Source organism: Centrocercus urophasianus, unplaced genomic scaffold (genome assembly GCF_019232065.1).
Source record: "Centrocercus urophasianus isolate 14NV4802_14NV808 unplaced genomic scaffold, USGS_Curo_1.0 seq_16, whole genome shotgun sequence".
NCBI classification, from domain to species: domain Eukaryota; kingdom Metazoa; phylum Chordata; class Aves; order Galliformes; family Phasianidae; genus Centrocercus; species Centrocercus urophasianus.
This window is the reverse complement of record NW_024884711.1, coordinates 31980004-32003917: the sequence shown is the minus strand read 5'-3', so window position 1 is coordinate 32003917 and position 23914 is coordinate 31980004. Positions and strand designations below refer to the sequence as shown.

Sequence of the window (23914 nt, the reverse complement as noted above, 5' to 3'; positions counted from 1 at the left end):
GTGTGGATGACCTCAAGGACAGCTTTTGAAAAAAACTGCTGTACTAAAAATTCACATTAAGTGAGATAGGGGACATGAGAAAGTGAGACACCCTGCAATTTAGCCTATGCAGATGTCAAGATGTGAACAGAAAAGAGACTTTTAACATTCAGTGCCACTGACAGACTAGGAAATACATAAATATTTATATGCAGGATATGCAACAAAACTTCGTTGGCTCCAGAATACCTACATACATTTCAAGTCCAGAGATGAAGGTATGCAAGCATATTTTAGACCACAGCTTCATGACTGCATCAGAACACATTATTCATAGCAGAAAAAAAGCACAAAACAACTCAAAACAAAATCTGCTTGGAAGTGTATTCTCAGTGTATTTCATACTGCGATGCCTGCCTGTGAAGCCCAAAACCATAGGTCTGAGTGAATAACAATTCCACCCAATCCACTGGAAGAAAGATACCACCGTGAGCTGCTGTAGCCTAGAGCCCTTCATATATACAACAGCACTCCCTCCGGGGCCTTATCACAGCGTGCTTGTTTGATGTGGGCACACGCTTCTTCACTGATGAAGATACGAAAAGAAACCTCAGAGGGCACCGTTAAGCTAGATTGGGCCTCTGGACTTTAGCATAGATGCAGAAAGCAGAAGGACATGCAAGCTGAAAGTCTTCTTTTCTTACTGATCAGTGTAAAGACACTGTAGAACCCCCCCCAGCATACACATGGACAATTTGTCAAGGTAAGTACACTTTGTCACTGTCTCAACAAAGCCTGAGTCATCAACTCTACTACGAGTGGGGAGAGTATTCATCTGGCTTAGTCAAGTCCCCAGCACACTGGTAATAAGGAAACAAAGCTCCTCTGATTATAACTGATTCATATTCAAGCATCTGGCATTTATTTAGCAGAAACACAGACCACCCAGCACTGACAATCAGTGGTAAAGATGGAAAGTTTGTAACATTATCCACGCAGGATCTCTAACAAGGCTCCTTTTTCATAAATCAACGTTACACAGATGTACACTGTCATCTTTCACCTGTCAATACAAATTTCATTTATTACTGATTACCTCCTTTATGTCTTGGCCCTGGAATTTGAGAGGGCACGGTGCTTTTTATTTGTCAGTGGTTGAAGACCTGAGGAGCAGACTGTACACTGTACTTATTTTACCACTGTGTGGTCTCCTATTTTTCATCAGAAGAACTCATCCCATGGGAGGCAAGCACATGTGTCCACAAGACATCATTCCAAGTCCAGTAGTCAAAGGGCATGATAAAAGGCAAGCTCTTGCCTGGCTGAGGATACCACTGAGAAAAGCATGTTTGGCTTGGGATGTCATGTCTTAATGGGACAAGATGTGGCAACGGGGTAGCTTTCAGCATATGTCTACAAATTTGAGAATTACGTTTTACTTCAAAAGACAGTGTCTTTCTCTCAACAGAAAAAACTTAAGCAGAGCTTAGTTAACAGGATGGATTCACCCTCTTACAATGATAACATAAGAAAGTAAACATAAGTGGTTATAATAAAGGCACATTCTGCCATTGCTTTTGCTTTGTTCTGTTTGGATTATGAATACGGAATGGAATGGAATAGAACAGTTCAGATGGAAGGTACCCCCAAAGATCATCAAGTCCAAATGCCTGAACATTTCAGGGCTAACCCAAACATAAAGCATGTTACTAAGAGCATTATCCAAATGCATCTTGAACATTTGAGCAAGGAGCATCAGCTATCTTGCTAGGAAGATTTTCCAGTGTCTAACTACCCTCAAAGAAAAGAAATTTTTCCTACTGTTGGATTAGAGATGAGTAATCAATTGTTCTTTAAGAATTCTTCCCCATGCCCACACATACTGCATCAGTTGAATGTGACACAAAGCCAGATCTCTGCCATCCCCTTTTACCTGAGTCAGATTAATGCAGAGCTACAGGGGCAGTCTCAGCACGTACTGACAGCCAGGAATGACATAATCAGGGGACATTATGCTCACATTTCCCTCTGTGCTCACACAGGAAGCTGGCAAAACTAACTGATGACCACATGCACAAAAGTAACTCCTGTAAGGATTTTATGGCCAGACTAAGTTAATTTTGTGCCTTGCACTGCATACAACCTTTCCACTGTGGAATACAGTCATCTTTTTTTTTTTTTTTTTTTGTGGAAAAGTAGTTAAAATTCATGCCAGATTATTCTTGTGTGTATAACCATCACGTGATAATGAAAGATGGAAGACACCATGCAGCAAATAAAGCTGCTGCTCTGTACTCGCATCTATCTCCTTCATGCAATGAGCTGCCTGATTACCCTCATCCAAAATGCACCTGTGGTGAATCAAGAACTGGCGAGCTCACACTGGCATGCTACACGTATCCTATTTCAGCTGAGTGCAGAACGCAGCATGGTTTGTACAGAATAAAAATACAAATGAGGAGGTGGTCATATCTGCAACCTGTATCATGATACATGTGCCCCCTAAACCAAATGCACATAAAAATTATTAGAATATGCCAATAATTGCTCTGGAGAGCACAAATGTAAATAAAGAAATGAAGCTAAAGGCAAAGCTCTTCTGAAGCCCACAAAACTCTGCTTGATTTTATAATATGAAGAAATGTCTCCATCTGACTTTTCATGCCTGGAGGATGATGACCTTCAAGTGTTTTAGGAGGAGGGAACATGGAACAAATGAAAGATGCGCATAACCAAAGATATAGCTAACAAAGCACTGAACAGGCTGATTAAAAGCTGCCTGTAAAACAGCTAAACTGTGCAAAGTCTGCTTATGCAACTGTCCCAAGGCAGAACAATATTTATCTACGTAGTGTCTTCAACTTGAAACTACACTATGGTCAACTTGAAACTACACTATGGTCACAAATACACTAAGAAGAAAATGAAGCTATGATTACTAACGACTGGGAGAGCGGCAAAAAAAAACACTTCCCTTTCCTCACTTCTGTTTCTTCATGCCTTTGCCAGCATGCTGAACAGTCAGGTTTCTGCCACCCTTCTATGTTTCCTTCCTGGGTCAACAGTGGAGACAAAAAAAAAAAAAAAAAAAAAAAAAAAAAAGCAAGAGAAACCATGATTCTTAAAGCTTGGCCAAAGTGGTTAAAAAACAGAACTGTCACCTGGTGGATACCAGTCCAATTTCACAGACTTCAAAATAAATACTCAAGAATGAAGCTCATTACAGATGTCTAGATACGAAAGATATTACAACTTCTTACTGCATCTCCTTGTGCTGTTTAATATTGCTTTGAGGAAGTAAAATCCTCATTCAATTCAATGGATTTTCCATTGAAGGGCAGGTTTCTTGCTTTTGGCTTATGAATGTGGGAGCAGAAGCACGAAGCACTTACTGCACCCAGATCTCTTTACATTTTCCTGAATAATGTCCCCAAATTACAGAAATTACAGAAGGAACATGCACGTGGTGTCACTTGGATCATTTGAATATTTTCCTGGCAGTTTTTATCAGCAACATAGACACACAGAAAATCAGTCCATTTAATTAGAAAATCAAATGCGGTGTTCTAGGAGTGACTCAAGAGTTTAGACTGTCACAGTGAAGCAAAAACACTTCCTACATTAGTCCCTATTAGCTAAGAATAATTCCTTGAACTTTTTAAAAAATAAATAGTCTTAAAATCTGATGATTTTCCCCTTCAGGAGTCAAATGCAGCATCACACAGAGCATCACTCAACTGCATGACAAAGGCCAGCCTTTCCTATAGCACAAAGGTTTTCTTTATCTGTACATGTACCAGTATGTATTTTTGTTTCACTCTTTAGTCATAGAGTCATGACGTTCCATCTCTGTAGATGAATCACCAGTGCCATTAGTGGAACAGTCTTTTGCTGTGAATTCTCTGCAGGGTGAATTATAACACAGTGAGGAAGCAGCAGAAGTGTCTGTCATGATGAAGAAGGGGGAGGAGACCTGAGGATTTTGCAAATGTTTTTTCCAAAATGTGTTCTGAAGACTTCAAAAATTGTTTTATGGAACAAAGCTGTAGTTAAATGTTAGAGAAGACTGCATGACAAGATGGCAATCTCCCAAAACAGCCAACAGCGTTAGCTAGCAGGTTGCTAGCAGAGACACAGCAGATAAACCTCGCCTTCCAAAACCTCAGTTCCTCCTTTGTGAATGAAACACGTTTAATTGATTGTTTTTTAATCTGCACCAGATAGATAGGCTAGCTTGCAGAAAGAATTAATATTAGCACAGGTCATGGACATTCTCTGGAGGCTCACATCTGGACATTTTTATAGCTAGATTTTAAAAAATCATTTCATTGTACCAAACCTCTGCGATTAAAACTTAGTATCACTAATTTGTCTATGAATAAACTGTATGCATCTAAGCAACTTTGGAATTTGTTTCTTTTGCTGTTTTTTTCTTTTTTTTTTTCCCCCAGAAAAAACGTCTGCAAGTTACAGATCTCTACAGATAACCTCTGACAGAATAAGCACTAAACAAGAATAACACAAAGAATCCTGCTGCTGCAGCATTATCACTTTTCATATAAAAAAAGCATTCTGCAATTTCTGTATTCACAGAATGAAGCAACACTGAGATAGCCTGAGCTAGGGGGATGAGGCTGAACGTACTGAGAATACTGTATCAGAGCACTGGATTTCAGTTTCTCGGTGGTTATATCATAATTTCCATAAGTAGTTTGCTACACAATCACATACACTGCCCTCCCCTCCATTTGGTTTATTTTTTCAGGGAGTCAGACCAGATTATGTACCATATATAATAAGTGTTCAAGAGATATTTGGACAATGTCCTCAAAATACGCTTTAACTTCTGGTTTGCTCTGCAGAGGTCAGGCACATGGAGACGATCACTGAATGTCCCTTTCAACCAAACTCCTCTATACACTATACTTCTATATTTTACCATGTTTCGTGAGCTCTCTCTGTGCAATACTGCTTACTTTCTGTCTGAAAGACAAACTATTGATATGACTGTACTATTTTGCATGTCCCACAGTGTTTGAATTTACTGAGCCTGACAGATGGTTAGACTTCATTACTGGCAAAATATTTCAATAGTATGATAGCCACAACTGATACAGTCTCTTTAGGCTGTTTGTTTTTGAACTTATCACAGAGATGCAGGAGCCCAAAGACTACACCCATCCAGATCAAGCTCAGTGTGTCCTGAGGAGGGCAGACTTAAGATTCATATTCTGCTTTTGGTTTAGGTCGTGTTTATTTTAAGAAGTCATGGCAATCAAAATACCTAGAATCTTCATCTAAGATTTACTTCCCAGGTGGCCCTGCCCTTAGCCACAGCAAACATCAGTACAACAATATACAACTGAACCTCTGCTCATACTGTTAAGTATGTTTATGTGCAGTAGTATGACATCTTGAGTCATCTTGTATGCTTTACTTTCAAACTTTGCTTTGCTGTTTCATATTAAAAATCAATATCAATCTATATACATTCCAGGATAAGTTTTCTTTCCCTGACTGTGGATAATTCTTATGCACTTCCTCTCTGCAGATTTTATATGAAGCACTGTCTCACTCTAAAAAACGTTCCTAACGGGTACCTTGGTGAGATTTGCTGCCAAATTATGTATTTATTTTTTCAGCAATGCTGAAATTTCTCATTTTTTCTTGCTGCCCTCAGGATGCTCAATAAGATAACAGGGTCAGGACGGAATCCATCACTTGTATGTACTGAGGTATTTGTAAACATGGTTTCAACCAAGTAATGCAAGAAAGAAATGATTTGTGAATAAATCTATGTGAAATACAGATCCTCACTTCGCAAAGTTAGTGCACAAAGAATGGTAGTGTTTACCCAGTCCTTTTCCCAGTCTAAACGAAATATAGATAATTCCCTTTGGTACTCAGTATACTACTTAAGAATTTTCACACATAACTGACTAAGACTGGGCCTTCAAGGCAGTACTGATTTTTATCATTAGAAACAACGGTGGAAACTACAGCACTGACAAAGGCTGGGTTTTTGCAGATCTTCCATATCAACAAGTCAACTTCACCAGTGGTGAAGTACACACATCTTTCTTCTTTTTTTTTTTCTAAAAAATTCTTATTTTTTAACCCGTGCAGACATGATTTTAAAACTTGTAGCAGAATAGAAAAGAAAGGACGGGTTTTCAAATCCTTGCATTCAATATTTTTTTTTTCCTGAAAACACACGTTTAGTTATCTCTGATTTAGAACTCAGCTGAAATAAGTAATTTAGAACAGAGCTGAAAACAAATTAGTAATGCAATAGGCTGCACAAAGACAAAATGACATCATTATCCAAATACCATGGCATCTTACCTGCGGATTTTTAAACAAAGCATATTTTTCACTTTTCTCCAAAAATAGAATCTTATTCTCACTGTCTCGAGTCCAGTCTGACAACACTTCAACAACATTCTCATGGTCTTCAAAAAACCTTTCTGGAGAGACAAAAAGGATAATGTAAGTCATACAGACTCTCCCTTCTGCTGAGGCTGTTGAAATTCCTATGTCAGAGTGGAGTCATTATCTGATGTTCATTCAGAATTGGCTCTTTTTTCCTCTACACAGAAGTGAGCAAATCCATATGGAAATAGTGTCATGTGGAAGTGCAAATCAGCTACAGAGGAAGTCTAGCATGCTCAAGCATGACTTGGAGTCCTCCTGCATTCTGTGCTGTCGCCCAAAGACTGCAAAGGACGGAAAGAGTGATCCACTAGGAGTGGATGGTTACATTCATGTCTCTCAGTGCCCTTCATGTTTATTAGCCTTAATTTCTTATTGCTTTTTTTTCAGTATGACCAGAGATGTTTTCTCACCAGAGTTTCTGATTTGGGGAAAAAACCCTAAAAATTTATTTTCACATTGTTTTACTAACTGAAATAAAAAAAAAAAAAAAAAAAAAAAGAAAAAGGAAAGCTTTCTGTCACCAGAAAAAAATTTGATGTGCTAAAACTGAAATCTTTTGTTTCAGGCAACTGTGTTAAAAACAAGTGTCAAAACAAAGGAAATAGAAAGGCAGAGTACAAACTGATGTGAAGATCTTCTGTTTCACTCAGCATCTCAGCAGTAATCTATTGGAGATGTATGACATACCGTCAGATCTCTCCCTTCTTGAACTGATCTGAACTCAGGGCCTCCACCCATAAAAGCCACCTGCCAAGCTGAGGTTAGGTAATATTTGATCTCTCCTTCCAGGGTTTCACATATAAAGCAACTGAACAGACACAGAAAGCCCTTCGGAAGGAAAAGGAATTCAGCATAATTTGACAGGTAATTTTGAAAGGACTCAAATTGCATTTTTCTATAAATTCAGTTTTCGGGCAGTGAATTCAACCAGCTCTCATTTTTTAAGTTGGAGTTCCCTGAGAACAACTGTATCCCCACATCAGCGGTCTTTGATGATTACATATTTCAATGGCCTAGACTGGCTGGCACAGAGGAGAAAGCGTATATTATATAGACTTTCAGTAGTATTTCCTTCTACTTTGGAAAGAGGTCAGTATGCCCCAGTGTGACTAAATTTTGTGAATAAAAAAATCACAAATTGGGATTGGTTTCAGGGCCAGTTCACAAGTACACAATTGTTAGCACAAAAGCAACCACAATACTTTACACAATACAACTGATATTTCTGCAATATATAAAATGCTTGTATACTTAATAAATTTATTAAATATACAACATGTATGTACATTACATAATACAATACATTAAATATATATTAAAATAGAGGCATTAGTTATTACAGATTTTAAACCCAAGTAACCTTTTGAAGGGTAGACATTGTCTTACAGGAAAACTGCAAAATGATTCTAAGTCATAACAGAGAACTTACTCACCTGCTGTGATTGCACTGGGAGTACCAAAGAGAGGCAAATAGAAGGAGTAAGGTGGGGGGGATTTATACTTTTATCATTTTTTCCTTATTTAACACTAACTTTGTTATACAGTGGAAGCAGAAAAAAGAATGTGTACCATTGCACCCGTATGGAAATTCTCTAATTGCAAACAGAAAGGCTTCATTCCCAGTTCATTTGGACCTGGTGAGAGGCCTCTGCCTCAGCAGTTCACAGACTTTTTCCAAACTACTGATTTATTTCTTTTCCTACTCTTCTTCTGTCCTGGATTTTAGAATAGTTTTCACTCATTATGAGAACAACTCTTTATTGTATTAATAGGGCGCAAAGCACCAGATTTAGCAGGGATTAAAGCAATATCAATTTTTACTTTTAAAGAAAAGGTCTTCTCACTTCAATGTTTGTAACACTTGCTCTCCCTGGTATCTCTGGTTATAACTGTGTGACGAGGAATTTAAAAAAATGTCTATCAAGACCTTGAATACACCCCTGTACATTCTCTGTAATATTCATAACATAAATACAATAATATATGTCGTCATCTTAACACTCAGACACATTTTTCCAAGTTACAAAATACAAGAGGAAGCAACTGTCTAAGATAAGAAAGCACTTTAAAACTATTCACAGTGAAATTTGTGACACCTCTAGGGTCTAATGCCACCTCCAGTCTTTTCTTTATTAAGATAGGCTGGTACAAAAGAATGCAGCAATCTTCATGCATCATCTTAATGGAGTAGAAAGAACAGACAGGCAGTTACTGCCTCTTTTGTTCTTATAAGCAGAGGAGTACCTCCTTGCTCATGAGCAGTCAGGCTTTTTCCAGCTATTTTTATATTTCTTTGCTTTAGTTCAGCAGGTTGATTTTTCCTGGGGTTCTGTTGAATTGCAATATTGATATTCACCTTTCTTTGTGTATTTTTGTATACTTGCTGTGAGTCTGTAAACCAAGAATGCTAGAGCCTGTTTGACAATTTCCAGTTTCTCTATCGAATGCTACTCTTAAAGAAAGTTGTGGCGATTTTCTGTTTTCTTTTGATGTAAATACCTTCACAGCCTAGACAATAAAAAATTCTGAATTAACTTACAGTGAGAGAATACTCCATTCTTGATCAAACACTGAAGTCTTTTTGAAACAAAACTCCTTATTTCGCAACTGATAATGTACATGCTTTGCACAGCTGTCTGTTAGGAGCCCAGAGGGCTGGGTAGTTACTCCCTAAATCATAAGGTATCATCAGCAGAGCAACACCCCCAAAGAAGAGCAATATTCTGTTCACAACAATGCTTAAAAAAAGGACCATCAGATGAGAAAAACACCAGAGATGACTGAAATGCTTCTGAGTTTTGTTTAATGACAGTGTTTGTTTGTTTGGTATGTAGCAGTCTGTTGACAGCACTTCAGCACTGCATTTTCTCTTCGCAGAGTAGAATTGAGTGGTTGTGTGTTTGGGTCTGTCACTCCCAAACAAACACTGTAAAATTCAGGTGATCCTTTCAGATTGTGTAGATCTGAACAGTGGAAATAGTGCTGAGTGAGAAGCCTTCTGCAGCCTGCACCACTGACAAATGGAAGGCTTGATTTTAGAGTAAGAATGGCCCAAGTGTATTCCTGCATCCTCCTTCAGCTTCTAGATTAGGATTTTCCATACCAGCAGACACACAGGCAGAAGAAATGTTATTACATTTCAAAATTAGCATAAGATGCAATGTATCTACTTAATATATGCTCAAAAATAACCCTACTGCTACACCACTTACCAATCTGCAGCTCTGGATAGACTTCATACAGACACCAGTCCACACTGCAGTCACAATGGGTTTTCTCAAAGAGATTGTCTAAAACATCCCGTGTCACCTGGCGTTCATCCACCATGAGTGACTTTGTGCTGTTATCATACATGTGCACCTTGACAACAAGCTGAGGACAGAGTCACAGAAGGCTCAGTTAATTTCAGAAGCAAATAACGGGCTAACTTGAATCTGCTAATGCAAATAAGAAAGATTAAGGCTGAAGGTTATTACTGGTTCAAAGGCATCCTGTGGCACAGTGAGACCAGAGAATAAAACAGATTGGAAGCTCTGACATTATATTGCCACCAAAATAAAGATCTTTTCTCAAAAAAAGGAAATTGAACTTTACCCTGTGCATTGCTACACGAAAAGTGAAATTGCTATGGAGAAAAAGCAGAAGTTAATCTCTTTTCTAAATCTACTGTATCTCTAATTAAGGAAAATGCTTGATAAGAAACCCACATAGAAAAGGACACAGAGTCTTTAATGAAAGCTACTAGTATGGAAAGATATAATTCAGTTTTACATGAGAAGAACAAATTTTTCCAACTGCCAACTGACTAACCTGAAATCAATAATAAGCGAATAGATTAGTTTGTTACATTGGCTGAAAGACACTCATTGTCCCTTTATATTGTGAAGCAATTGTTAAACAAGAAACTGTGTGCATCTTTGCAGAGAGGAACAACACAAGAAAATGCTGAAGTATGTAAAACCTGATAAAGCACTGCAAATATATTACAAAGTACTTCAAATATTCCATTAGTACTGAAAGTTTGTTGATGTCTCAAGTTCAAGACAAAATATAAAAAAGCCTAATGGCTTTTACTAAGATCTTCATTATTGAGAACAATGATAACAGGTAATTGGTAGCTCTTATTTCACTATTTTAATGCTCACCTTTTTAATTTTAGCTTCCTTCAGCTTCTCCAATGCAAGTTTAATTTTGTCAGCTTTAGCTCGCGCCTCTTGTTCTTCCTGAAAAGACACAAAATAATTCCTATACTTGTTAAGTAAGGCCAGCAATTTACATACACCTGAAAAGAGTTGTTTCCTGTTATTTGTATCCAGAACATAAGGAAAACCGTGAGAAATTGCATAGTTATGGGGAATTCCCAATTTTCTTGAATTAAAATCCTCCCACCAAAGCTGTGACTTACAAGTGCAGTTCTCCATTTAGTTTTCTAGTCATAGCACCCTTAAATGAGCTGTTCCTCAAATGATACAGGAATGCTTGAGAATGGGACTGTTCTATGTGTCCTGACTGACACCCCTCTTGATGCATTAAAGATTCTTTATTTTATCACCGATTCCCCTAATATTCCACAAGAGATCAGAAACATAAGATAAGATGTGCAACCTGAAAGAGAGCTTCAGGACTCTTTACTGTTGCCAAATCCTCCACTATGAATGCCAGGCAAAGAATTCACATATGTGTTTTCCTCTCCAAGGGCATGAAAATCTGCACTCCTACAGTTCAGAGATGCTGAAATTTCAAGAATCCCAAACTAGCTTCTGTGGTTGAACTGAAACCGTTGGATAGAAATGGCTTCCACAGTTCTTCCACTGTTCAGAAGGGGGAAGTGTAAACAGCCTTTTGCACTGTGGTCTTCCTCTTACCATCTCAGAAACACTACCCTGCAAGAAGCAGGAAAAGCATCTTAACTAAAGTAGTCCAAGCACCATGCAGGTAGACTTTCTGCTGATAAATTTAGGCAGGTATAATTCAGGTTTCTCTTGCATGTGACCTGTACAGAACTGAATTCACACATTGTACAAATCTGTGCAACAAACAGACTTCTCATCTGAGGTGAGGAAGTTTCACAACCTTCATCTTTTTCAATATGAAGAAAGTTATATAAAGTAAATAAGCTACCAGATAAAAATTGTAGCACTTTTAAAGAAACGCTTCGACAGGTTAGAAGTTTTATTCTCCCTCTACGATGTTGTCACAGTGTTTTCTGGATCTTCAAATAGAAACACATAAAAGTTATCCAGATAATATCACGTTCTACATACAAATGTAGAAGCTTTATTTAGCTTACAGACAGTTCTAAAAATATACGTCAGAGTTGATGGAAACTCATGAGACAGCTCTCCATTTCTTTGAAAGAAATGGTATACCTTTAATTGTGTCACAGTAAAAGGTTATAGAATAGAGCCTTAGTATCACAGACGTAATGGGAATAATTAACACTGCTCATTTGACTACACAAAACCATAACAAAATGTCAGTCTTGATTTGTTCAGGAATCACCTATCAAGAATCCTGGCTAGACGTGGATTTTGATGAAACAAAATTTTCCATTTACAGTGGCATATCATTCTGTGGAGCAGAAATATAATGTCAAAACAAATACTCATTGACAAAGACAGTAAATACTAATTTGAAATCAGGCCTTTTCACACTTATTTTAAATGGTTATAACCTCCATCATTCACGTTACAGCTTGTGTAATAGCCCTATAGGTAATTTTCTGCATGGACAGCAAGCCATACAGCAGGAACAACATCAGTATTTCAACACAGTCTGTACCAGAAAATGAGGCAAGAACTGCAACAGAAAGCAGATTCAGTGCCTTAATGAGGAAAACCAATATTGCAGAGAGATTCCTTAGAAATGCCTCTGTTTCCTGTTCTCATCCTTCTCTGCCCTCCTCCTGTACCTGAAAAGAGACCAGGAGATGCTACTAGAGATTCAACTCAGTACACAGTCCCAGAGTAACATTTTAACTGAGAAAGACAGAGGTGAGTTTCAGCTGCACTTGTGCATTTAAAATTCCAGTTGTGTTCAGCAAGTGTAACCCCTTTTCAGTCAAGAAATCTTGGTTGACCCTCAGGTTACACAGGATAACAGCTATGAAAACAAGCTTCAGCAGAGCAACCTGGGACCTGACTCTGTAAAAGCTGAGCTCAATACAACACAGAAGGAATGGAACAGCACAGCACAGTTGATTTCAGTGACCTCTAAAACACATCATGCAAGTGTCAGTGGAAGAGAGCACTGGAGGTCTGTAGTTCGACTCCCAGAACAACGCATGAGTGTTACCAACATTATATCAGGTCAGCTATGGCTTTGCTCAGCAAAAAAATCCAAAGATGGAGAACCAATAAACTCTCTGGGTAACCTGTTTCAGTCCTACACCAGCACTTAGAATGAAAAAAGTTCTAATGCCCTGTCTGAAGCTACAAAGCAACAAAACATAGCTTTTACCCCTTGTTATACAGTCTCCCATTGCTGTGAAGGAATTTGGCTCCACCAGCTTTGTAGCTCTCTTCAGGTATTTCAGGTTGTCACTACACCACTCCCTATCCCCCCTCTGCCAGACTCAACAAGCACAGCTCTATCAGTATGACCTCATCACTTCACATCCTCATTAAAGTTCCAGGAGCATCTCTGCTGGAGATGCTCACAATCACAATGGGCTACAGTATTCCAGGTGTGGCTTCACTCTAGTGCCAAAAGAAACAAATCATGACTCCCTCAGTCTGCTGGCCACGCTCCTTCTACCTCAGCTCACTTTCCATTTCCAATCTGGCAGCTGAAGGGCATCAACTCCTTTCCAGTGGGAGCACCTGCAGATGATTCTTGATGGTGTCAAGCAGCTCAGACAAAAATGTTAAACAGGACAAGCTCCACAGTTGATCCCACTTGTCACCAGCCATTTATTACCCCTTGAGCCTGTCAGTTTGGCCAGTCTTTAGCTCTCCTAACCAAGCACCCTTTCAGATCATGCTTGCTCAGCTCCCAAATCAGACTATTCAGAAATTTGGTACTTCCCTAAAGGTCACCAGTCTAAACCAAGATGGGGATATATTTGTAATACAATGGACAGAGCTTGTCTTGACAGAATCTCTTCTGTATCAATAACAGTTAAATAAATATAAAATAATAATAATAATAAGAAGAAGAATAGCTAAATAAAAGATTTCAGCCTCTGAATTAAGTCTAGTTGTTGTTCTTATAAATGTTGATTCTCCTTTAAGATCAGAAGTTAACTATTATCTTCGAGACAGAGAAATGGTGAAGATCCTCCCATGTTTCCAATTTTCATTCTTCTCACCAAGCACTAAAAAGTCCTGTACATAAGATGAAATTTTATCCAGTATAATCAACAAGGTCCTCTTCCTAAAAAATTTTCTGCTTCTTTTGCTTTTTTTTTTTTTTTCTGTATTGTGCTAAAAGCAGAGGCAGCAGTGATAATGAGGTAATTCATACTCAGTTTGTGTAGGCTTTTAAGCTGCAATGAATTGCCCACGGTTTTAGGTAAAACTGACTGGTACAGTTCTGCGCCAGCTGACAGAGTACCTTTCACTCTCCCTAAAACCTTTCCATTCCCTAAGTGTAAACAACTCCTCTCCACCTTATTTTATGTGCTCACGAATACTCAAAGAGACACTTTAAGACTTTTCAGGATTTCAGACTCATATTTTTTGGACTGCATCACTATTCTAACACACACAGTCTCCCTGCAGGACTGAAAGGGTAAATTCTTATCTCCCTATCCACAATCTCATGTCAAAGAACTGAACTTTAAATACTTGTACTAAATATGCCATGTGTGACTTCAGTTGTCAAAACAGGTTTGCAAGAAAAACAAACATGGAGGAAGTTGTGATAACTGAAATTTTAGCATATCACTAAGTCAAATGTCTATAAGTAGCACTCACTGATAATTTCAGCAACTGCTAAGGGAAACATCCACAGAACCTTCTCATCAGTAGCAGTAGCATTTACTGCAGTAAACAAAGTGATAGCTTCACAAAATGATGGGATATTTGGCCATCCTTTGCACTGATGTCAAAGTGAAACACTCCATTACTAACTGATCATCACATTACAACTGATCATCACTAACTGATAAAACTGATTTTTTTAATACTTATTAAAAAAAAAATAAATCAGTAAAAATCTTTCACTATAGTAAACCATTTCCAGTGATTAAGGTCTGTCTTGGGCTATTAGAATGGCTATTAGAAATGCAAAAGGAATGGGCAGTATGTCCAGGAACTGGCAGAAACTGCCACACTCACAATAAAAGAATTTATAGCTGTTTTGTTAGAGTAGACTCTAGTTAAGATACTTATACATGGATTTTACTGGATACCCACAGTTGTTCCAATGCAAATCCAATTCTAAAATTACAAGTTACTGAGCTCTTGCAACAAGATTCCTCTCAGACTTACCTGGCTGAGTGGCTCGGGAGGAGGTGGTGGTGGTGGTGGTGGAAGGTCTAAATCGGGGGCTGGAGGTGGAGGGGGCAAGTCATTCTTAAACTCTCTCGTAATGGTAGCACAGGGACTTAATTTACTATAAAAGTCATTATCCATGCCTGTTGGAGGCTGAGTGGCCACACTTTGCTGGTTGCCAGAAGAAGTTTTCTGGGCTTGTAAAGTTCTCTGTTCAACTTCATTTATGTCTGCTACAAGGTCAGCCATTAAAGCATCAAGGTCTTTGTCCTCTAGGGCATTTAGAGATTCTGTATAGAAAACGAAAAAATACATCAAGAGTGAAGGCAATGAAAAAATCTGTTACCAGTTCAGTGAAGATTAAATTACAGGAGACATAGTTACTGTAAGATATAAGGGTTATGGGAAAGGATTTTGAACAGGTTCAAGAAAACAAACATGCTTTAGGAATGGATATTATTCTGGTTGTACTGAAGTTTTGAGTACAAGGAACTCTAGAAATACAAATTAAACAGGACAGGAAGTCTCATTTTCATTGATATTGTCTCAGACCTGTGTGTTTTATGAAATCTGACCCTGTTTCAACAAAGTTTATGGGCACATGCTTAGTGATACGGATGCAAGAAATCCAATTCACTCCCATTACGCTATTTACTTACCCAGTGTTTAGTACACGCAAGAATACTCAGCAAGTTTTGCTACAACATACAGCAAACATTTTAACTGATACTTGGATAAAGAACATTTTCATATATTAGAACTATTCTATAGATTTAAAATTATTATGAACCAAAATCACCAGATGTGTTTGCAGCACATCTGTAGTTGTGTGATCAACCTCTGTGTCATACCTCATGTAATACGCAGGATTTTGAGGATCCTTTCTTTGAGGAAAAGAACAAACAAAACAGTCTCTTTTTTGAAATCATCTTATCAAACAGATATAAATATTGTAACTTTTGTTACAGTATTTCTGCTATTCTGTCAGAGTGTAAGACAAAATCTTACACTGCGTTATGGAACTTCATATGCAGTTTGTTCTTAGATTGTTTGAACTAGGCATGTTGTAAGAGATACTTTGGAATAACATCCTGTAGGTTAATTTAGTTTTCTAGAAGAGAAGGGTTCTATAAGAATCACTGCATTCAGTGATCTAAATCACTTTGAAGAGGCCAGTTCAAAAAAAGAATCACAAATTGTAGCATTTTAAGTGGAATTTTGGAAAGAGATGGAAAGCTCTGAACTACACATTAAAAATGACAATACTTCAACAAAGAATAGATCATTCATCAAACAAAGTGAATGTGTCATTGGACCATCTCAGTTTCCTCTGCTTTACCTGCTGTGCTGACAGTGTATTTTCATAAGCTTTTTTTTTACAGTGGAAAAGCTGCCTTACAATCCTCTATTTATATTTCTAACCACTTTTCTGGTAGAGATATTATGGCATAATGTAGCTTAATGGCAAATTCATTCTACAAAATAACACTAGTTGAAATCAGCTGAAATAAATGGAAACATGCAAACAAGCAGCCCCCCAGCAAAAAGAAAAAAAGAAAAAAAAAGCACAAGAGCACATTTTTAAGCTCAGATCAATTCCTTGACTCAGTTTGTCAGGGGAGCAAGCAGCAGAAGTGACAGTCCAAGCCAAAATGAGAATAAATAATGTAAACTGGAAGAAACTGAAGCCAGTACTTCCACTAGAAATAAATGCTTCCGCAGCTCTGACTTCACACTGAGATAGTTTTCTATTAAGTTTAATCTTTACACAAAAGGTTGCCTTTTTGAAAATACTTCAGACGACTTCTATTTTTTTGCTTTCCCTCTACACTCAGACATAGTAAAAAGTCTGATTCTTCTGTAAGACCAAGCAACGTCCCTTTAAAAACACTTGGTCCCTTTGAAGTTTCCTAAACTGAGACACACAAACATACCACTGCTCCAGCAAAGCAGTTCTTTTTTCTATACTTTTAGATCAGAGGTGTTTGAAGCTTTTCGTCACATTTGTTGCTGTGAGGTATTTAAAATAAGTAAAAAAATGAAAGAGTCCATTCAACTCCTTACCATTTAAATCCTTAAAACCTACAGTAAAGCTGAATTCCTTGTTGGCCACCTGGGGGGATGGAGTTTGTACATTTTCCACTCCTAAACTCTGTTAAGGTAAAAGAAAAAGGAAAGTGTTTTAATGATATAACTACTATTACAGACATTAACATCTGTCAATTAGTTACCAAGATGTGTTTAACTCAATTCTTTTTCAAGAAACAGAATGGAACGCACTAGTTTCTGAGATTATTCCTAGACTGATAAACTGAAGACAGACAAGACCAAAGCACTGTCTCATACCAGGTGTTCAGTGGTTTGCATACTTCCCAGTACAATGTCGAACCATGCAAACGCCACTCTTGTCAGGCAACAGCTGGGCATGGTTTGGGAAAAAGCACAGGCTGGGGCTGTTGCATGGAACTGTTTGGGTTGAAAAGAACCTTAAAGATCACCTAGTTCTGGTCCCCTGCCACAGGCAGGGACACCTCCCTCTAGACCTGATTTCCCAGGGCTCCATGCAACCTGGCCTCAACCACCTCCAGGAACAGGGGCATCCACAGCTCCTCTGGGTTGCCTGTTGCAGCGTCTCAGTAACTTCATCGTAAACAACTTCTTCTGTAGTGTCTACTCTACATCTACTCTCTTCCATTTTAAAGCCATCACCCCTTATCCGATCACTACATTCTCTGATAAAAAGTACCTCTCCAGCTTTTTATAGATCAATTTAGGTACTGGAAGGCCACTGTAAGGTCTCCCTAGAGCCTTCTCTAAACCAAACAACCCCAACTCTCTTGGCCTCCAACAGAGACACTGAAAAGCCAGACTCATTTTGAAAGGCTTTTTGAGTTTTTTGGGAAGAGAGGTGGAGGTGTGTGAAATTTAGCTGCGTACGCGCACAGATTTGAGCTGTGCAGTGCCACTTCCTCCAGCATTATATTTACTAATATAAATCTTGGTTTTGTCTTCTCCTGATGTTTGAAAACAAATAACACCAGCTAACCAACAGCAAAACATGCTGCTGTTTGCAATGGAAACTGCAAATCTTCATAGTTAAATAGAGAATTTCTAGTCTGTGGCTTGCAGTTTAGGAAACAAGCATAAAAGCAATACTTTCTTAATTTTAGGAAAAGTGCATACAGTGAAGATAAATTCCACTTCTATTCCTCATTTTTTAAGATTATAGCTGTAACAAGCAAACACCATAGACAAGACTGGAAGGAATTTCAAGGAGCTGTCTAGACTTGTCCCACTACCAGCCAGTTATACCTTGGACACATTTGACAAAAGTACTGTTAACCTCATTTTTGAAGTTTCCAATCAGATGAAATCCAGCATCTCTTCTTGCACTGTTCTACTGCTTCTCTGCTGAGACTGCTATCCCTGTCATCAAACCTTTCCTCAGAGGTTAAGCTAACCTTCCTGTGCTGCAGCTGAAGGCTGTTCCCTGTACTGTTACTCTCTGTGGACATGGGGAAACAAATTTTCTGCTATGAAAGCTGACTTCTATATATTTTAAGATTGTTAGCAGTCTCCTCTAGACTAAACAACCCCTGTGCAATCTTTTCTTATAAGTCATATTTCTTTTACTCATAATTCCCATTACCTTCCTCTGGATTTTCTCAAGTTGACCCTCTTTCTCTTCAAAATGCACTGCTAACACTGGACAGAATTTCCCAGTTGAGATCTTAGCAACACTGCACACAATGGAAGGATTACTTCATTTATCCAACAAGCTCCAGTATGACATTTTGTTCATTGTCAGTTTGTACTGGGGCATTTGCATTTTTGAGTTGCCTGAAACTGAGAGCTATTTTTCATGAAAATTAATATAAATGTTTTTCCTGGAACTCTTTTCACTTATTACCCACTCAAGACATGTTGGTTTCTTCTCAAGCTGTACAAAGCTGGAAACCACTGATGACTTTAAACACTGCTATTGTGTTAATACTTACTCTCATAAAAATCAACTTGGTGTAAGTAGGGGGAGAGGGAGGAATGAAGCACATGTGAGTTTAGGGAAGGGGTGATGTCAGCACATTAGGGAGGAGGAGAGTCAGTCTTGGTTTTAGAAATACATCCTGTCCCATCTGCACCACTGAGTGGAGAAGCTCACACTCTTACTCCCCCCCCTGCACACATGATGTCATGCCTTGTCTGAGGAAGTAAAATTTATCACAAGCAGCCTTTTGTCAGTTTTCAAAACACAATAATGAAATGAAATCACCCTAAAAGAAATTCTCTTTATATACACACACAAATATTGAGTATACATGACCACAAAAAAGCTCTTAAGAAGGTGAAAAGCTATCAAGGAGCAAAGTATTGGGATCTGACAGCTAAGAAAGTAATACAGAATCCTGACTTTCATACAAAGCCACTTATTTAAGCATAATCCCCATTATGTGACTCACAATTACTGGTATTTAATTTGGCAAGATTGGGAATTACCAGTAGAAAAGATATCTCAAAACAGGGGCTGTAAGCAATTCACACATCACATCTAAGACAACAGCTTAAGTGTTTTCAAACAAGCATATATTAAAGTACAACAAATTTACAGAGCTTGTATCTTTTAGAAATAAAAATTCTCTTTCATCAGGCTTTGCAGGAAGTATTTAGGTTTAGAAATAGGCTCCTGCTGTTTTATAGTTTCCTCTCAAGACTGTATTCTGCACTGGAAATAATGTCTCCATAAATCCTTGAACTGCTTGTTACTAGCTGTAACTTAATATTTTGGCATATCTAAAGATGACTTGTATTGCTACATGAATACACTCAAGATAATATTAAATGTTGTTTTTATTTCCAAAGTGTACAATGATATGCAGGCTGTATCTCATTTACCCATGTATGCAAAGCATTCATAACTGAAAATTCTGACTCAAACTCCGAATCTTTCACCTTCTTGGGACTGAGTCCAAGAAGGATATAAATTGCTTATTTATTTGTTTGCTTGTTTTTGAGAAAGAATCTTTCATAAGCAGTTATATGTCAATAACTATCTAGCCTGCACTGATATTCCCTTCTTCTACAGGCCACGTGATTTAAATGTCAGGCAGAGAAATTCAGTTGAAGGTTTCTCAGAAGAATTTTGATTGGAAAAAAATGATTTACCTGGGTCAGCATGTCCATCTCCCCAAGTAAATTGCTGAACATTTCATCTATATCATCACATGTTTGCTCCATCTGAAAGAAAAAAATCCACAGGCAATGAATCATCACAAATTCATTCCAAAGCCAGCAATGGTCAAAACCAGAGGATATGCAGAATTCCACTGGAGATGCCAAGTACCCCTGGAGTTTACTGGGTGTAATCTTGTTCAGGACCTGGTTACGACTAAGTACATAACCAACTTTTTGTCTCAGTATTTTTCACTATTTTTTTTCAAATACTAGTAGACTCAGAGAACTTCCATCTCATCCAACCTCAAAGCAACTGAGGGAGAGCACTGAGACAAGGAAAGCATGTAGAGGGCTGCATGATAATGGTGACTTCTGCTGCATGAGTCAGGATTTGAGGACAGTGCCAAATGACATTCATAGGGAGATAATGTTTCTGCTATCATCCCCTTCTTCTTTCTCCTATAGAAGTTCCTTTGGAAGAAGTGAAGTAGTGTAAAAGAGTGTCACTTGAACGAGGTGCAGGCAACTGCAAGCAAGGCAATTGCAAGCAAGGCTTTGAATTTGCACAGTTCTCTTAGGTCCTGCAAATCCAAGACTTACAGATTTGGGAACTGAATGCTGTTAACAGCATGTCACACATGAGCGAGCAAATGGAAAGCTGAAATCATCTCATCTGCTTCGTTTCCAGCTGACCAACCCACACTGAATGGCTCACTGTATGAATCCTACAGAGCTTTCTCTATAAAAGTCAGTTTTTGTAGATCCAGCAGTATTTTGGTTGCGTGCATAATTACTAAATCTTAATTCATATATTCAAATCAATAACTGTGTAGCAGCTTATCTGGTACATGGAGAATCAATTTTCAATAAAGAGATAGGCAAATGGCAATTATTTGATCAGATAGATTAAAGTTGGATCTGTTTAAGACAAGAACTGGAGCTGCAGCTCATACTGGTATTGTACTGATAGTGTCTCATCAGTAGTTAAGTAACAAATATTTTACACCTTTCTGTTTTCTCTGACTTTTGAGGACCTTATCAGCTGTAGCTGTTTGTATGTTGTTGTGTGTTTAGCTGTTTCAGTTTTACTTTCAGGAACAAGACATCAGACTAGTTCCATGAACCAACTGAAATTGTTTTCCTGAAAAAAAAAACCAACAAAGAGCACTGAATACTGTATTACAGAACAGTTTAACCAGATTATATTGGTTTCTTTTTTAAAGGTACTAATAAATTCATATCTTCTTTGCAAGCATATGATTTTCTGAACATTCAGACTCATTTGATTCATGGGGAAATAAAATGATTGTATGGAAAAGTTAAGTGCAAATAATTCACTATGAATTTTACATTTCAACATCAGAGTTAGTCACTAATGATTTTTTCTCATCCAATCATATAGATTTTAACATTAGGGCTTTTTACACCTCAGGCACATGGGCCAGAACACTTGCATTAGGAAGGAAATGTGTCAGTGTCCGTCCCTTTCAAGTGTCACCTCCCATGAGCTGACATCTATCATGACAACCCATCACCAAGCCACTCCTCCTACTTGTTTCTGTCTTTTTCTCTTAAATTCTTTCAGGAAGAAAAGTTAAACATCCCCATCACCAAACTGTGAAGAAAATATTTTTATGTGAAAACACATTGGATGATCTCTTAGACTAATATAAGAACTTTCAAAATTCATTGCAGATTTTGTCATGAGCTAGAAAAACAAAAGACAGTAAAATGAATGCCCAGAATGGGGAACTCAAGTGTGTCTGTCTGCTCTTCTCTTCTTTGCTCCGTCATATTCAGGACTCCTCTCCATTCTCATTTCTTTTCTCTCCGTGCTTCAGAAGGAACAAACAGACAAAACAACAACCAGACACGGGAACTAGCCCATTCAAGGCAGATGTTACTGCATATAGGACCAGAAGAATCTTTTTTTTTTTCTTTTTTAACTTACTTATAAATAGCCTTGAAGTTATTCAAACCAAAAACTCAAAGTGAAACTTGCAGCTGTATTAAGCTATTATTAACAAAAAAGGGGAAAAAAATTACCTAAGCTCCCAGGAGAATACTGAGTTACAGACTCAGTCCTCCTTTGTATCTTCTAAAATATCTGCAGCTATCCTGTATATAGCACTACTAATAACAACTCTTAAAATCACTATGAACTAAACTGAAAAGTCAGTACTTTCACCATGTTTCCCATGTTATGCAAAAGACTTCAAGCAGAGAAAAGAGAATTAAAATAAAAAGAGGAAATAGTGGTAGTAAAGAATAAGAAGATTTAGGAGGGGCATTTGGAAAGGCAAACATCTGAATCAAACGTATTTTTAATGTGACTGACATTTAAGCTGAGCCTTCTATCCCCTTTTGAATTGACACCAATAACAGGAAAAGGTATTCCCTTGGTTTATTCCCCCCAAATTTCACATCCTCAGATCTGCACTGAGCTCTCATTTCCTGATGAAAGCTGCCTTTTTTTTTTTTTTTTAATACTCCCACATTTCTCACACTGTTTACCTACTGTGCATATTCTCTTCAGCTTTCTATTTTAACCACCAAGTCTCACTGTGTGTTCCACGCATATTAAACTCTCACAAGGTTGATATAAAACAGAAATATCAACTAATTGCATTTTGACTCATCAGTACATTTATTCATATTGCCACTTACTACAAGCCCCTCAGACCTTCTTGTCCTATTTTTTTTTTTTTTTACCTTCTCAATGGGAGATTTAGCAGCCACTTGGCTCTTAAAAGTCATTTAAATCTAAAGTAAGAGACTGGTGCATAACAGAGCTCTTTGCACTGCTAACATCTTTGTGTTTCAGTTTACCCCAAGAAAAGTCTGATTTCAGCATATTTGCTCTGCCTTCTCCTTCAACATTTGAGTCTGAGGGACACTTCTTCTGTCATAGGCTTTGCTGGCATTTCCAAAAACACACATCCATTCAGGTGACCCTCTGAGGGGACCTCCAACTCTTCCACAAGAAGCAGCCTGAAGCCCTGTCCAACAACACAGAACTCCAGTGTGCTGCATTTCTAAACTTGGCAACAGAGCCACACAAAGCTTTCAGCTTCTGCATGTCTACTCCCTATATACTTTTATTTTAAAAGGAAAAGAAAATTTCTAGATGTCTTGAGCTATAGGGTGGGAAGTTGGAATTTAATTATCTAACCTCCAACCACAGAGAAATTCAGCAGATGCAGGGAAAGCTACCCAACTTGCTGTATTTGCATGAGAAACAGACTTTGTGGGCAGTGCATTATCCTGTTCTCACAAGGCTGATCTGGGACTCCAGGGCACCAAAAAGAAATTCCTTGCTAAGATACAAGAACGAAGAAACAGTCCTTGCACTCAGTCTCCCAGTGCACAATCCTACACAGGCTAAGTAGAACCTCATTAATATAATTCAGTGTCATGCACTGACATGCAGAACAGGAACTACCTTTGATGGTCTGTAATACAAACTCTGTCACTAACCAGTGTGATTTCTGTATGGTTGTAAACACCTTGATTTGTTAAGATGCTTACAGAGGATTTGTGAGGTCACGGCCGGAACCAACGGTTGAGCACCAGGTAAGAAGGCATGGCTAAGCCAGGGAGCTCAGGTGCAACCAATGCACCTGAGAGACTGGAAGGGGTGGAGCCTGGATCCGACCCTCCTCACCCTCATTTAAAGTTAGCAGCCAAAGGAGCAGCACCTTTCTGGACAGAATGCACTTGTGCTGTTGCTGGTAACTGGAGGGTGTGAGCCATGTTTTCTTCTTTGTTACTTGCTATTGGTCTTTAGTTCTTGTATCCCATTAGAAGGCACTGTGGTCACCTTTTTTTTACCACACAGATTTTATAGAAAATAAAATCACCCACTGCTTTATTTATTTTAAGAATGAAGAAAGTTT

General features: G+C 38.2%; 1 protein-coding gene across 1 annotated transcript in view; it reads right to left on the bottom strand.

The window, feature by feature from the left end:
- Window positions 1-23914, bottom strand: part of LOC122159778 (amyloid beta precursor protein binding family B member 1 interacting protein) — a 57834-nt gene that overhangs the window by 25966 nt on the left and 7954 nt on the right. Inside the window, exons 2-7 of the mRNA XM_042817635.1 lie at window positions 20010-20081; window positions 16914-17001; window positions 14847-15139; window positions 10560-10637; window positions 9627-9786; window positions 6325-6446 (exon numbers count right to left, since the gene is read on the bottom strand). Of these exons, the coding sequence (XP_042673569.1) occupies window positions 6325-6446; window positions 9627-9786; window positions 10560-10637; window positions 14847-15139; window positions 16914-17001; window positions 20010-20081 (813 nt within the window). The remainder of the gene's footprint in view (window positions 1-6324; window positions 6447-9626; window positions 9787-10559; window positions 10638-14846; window positions 15140-16913; window positions 17002-20009; window positions 20082-23914) is intronic.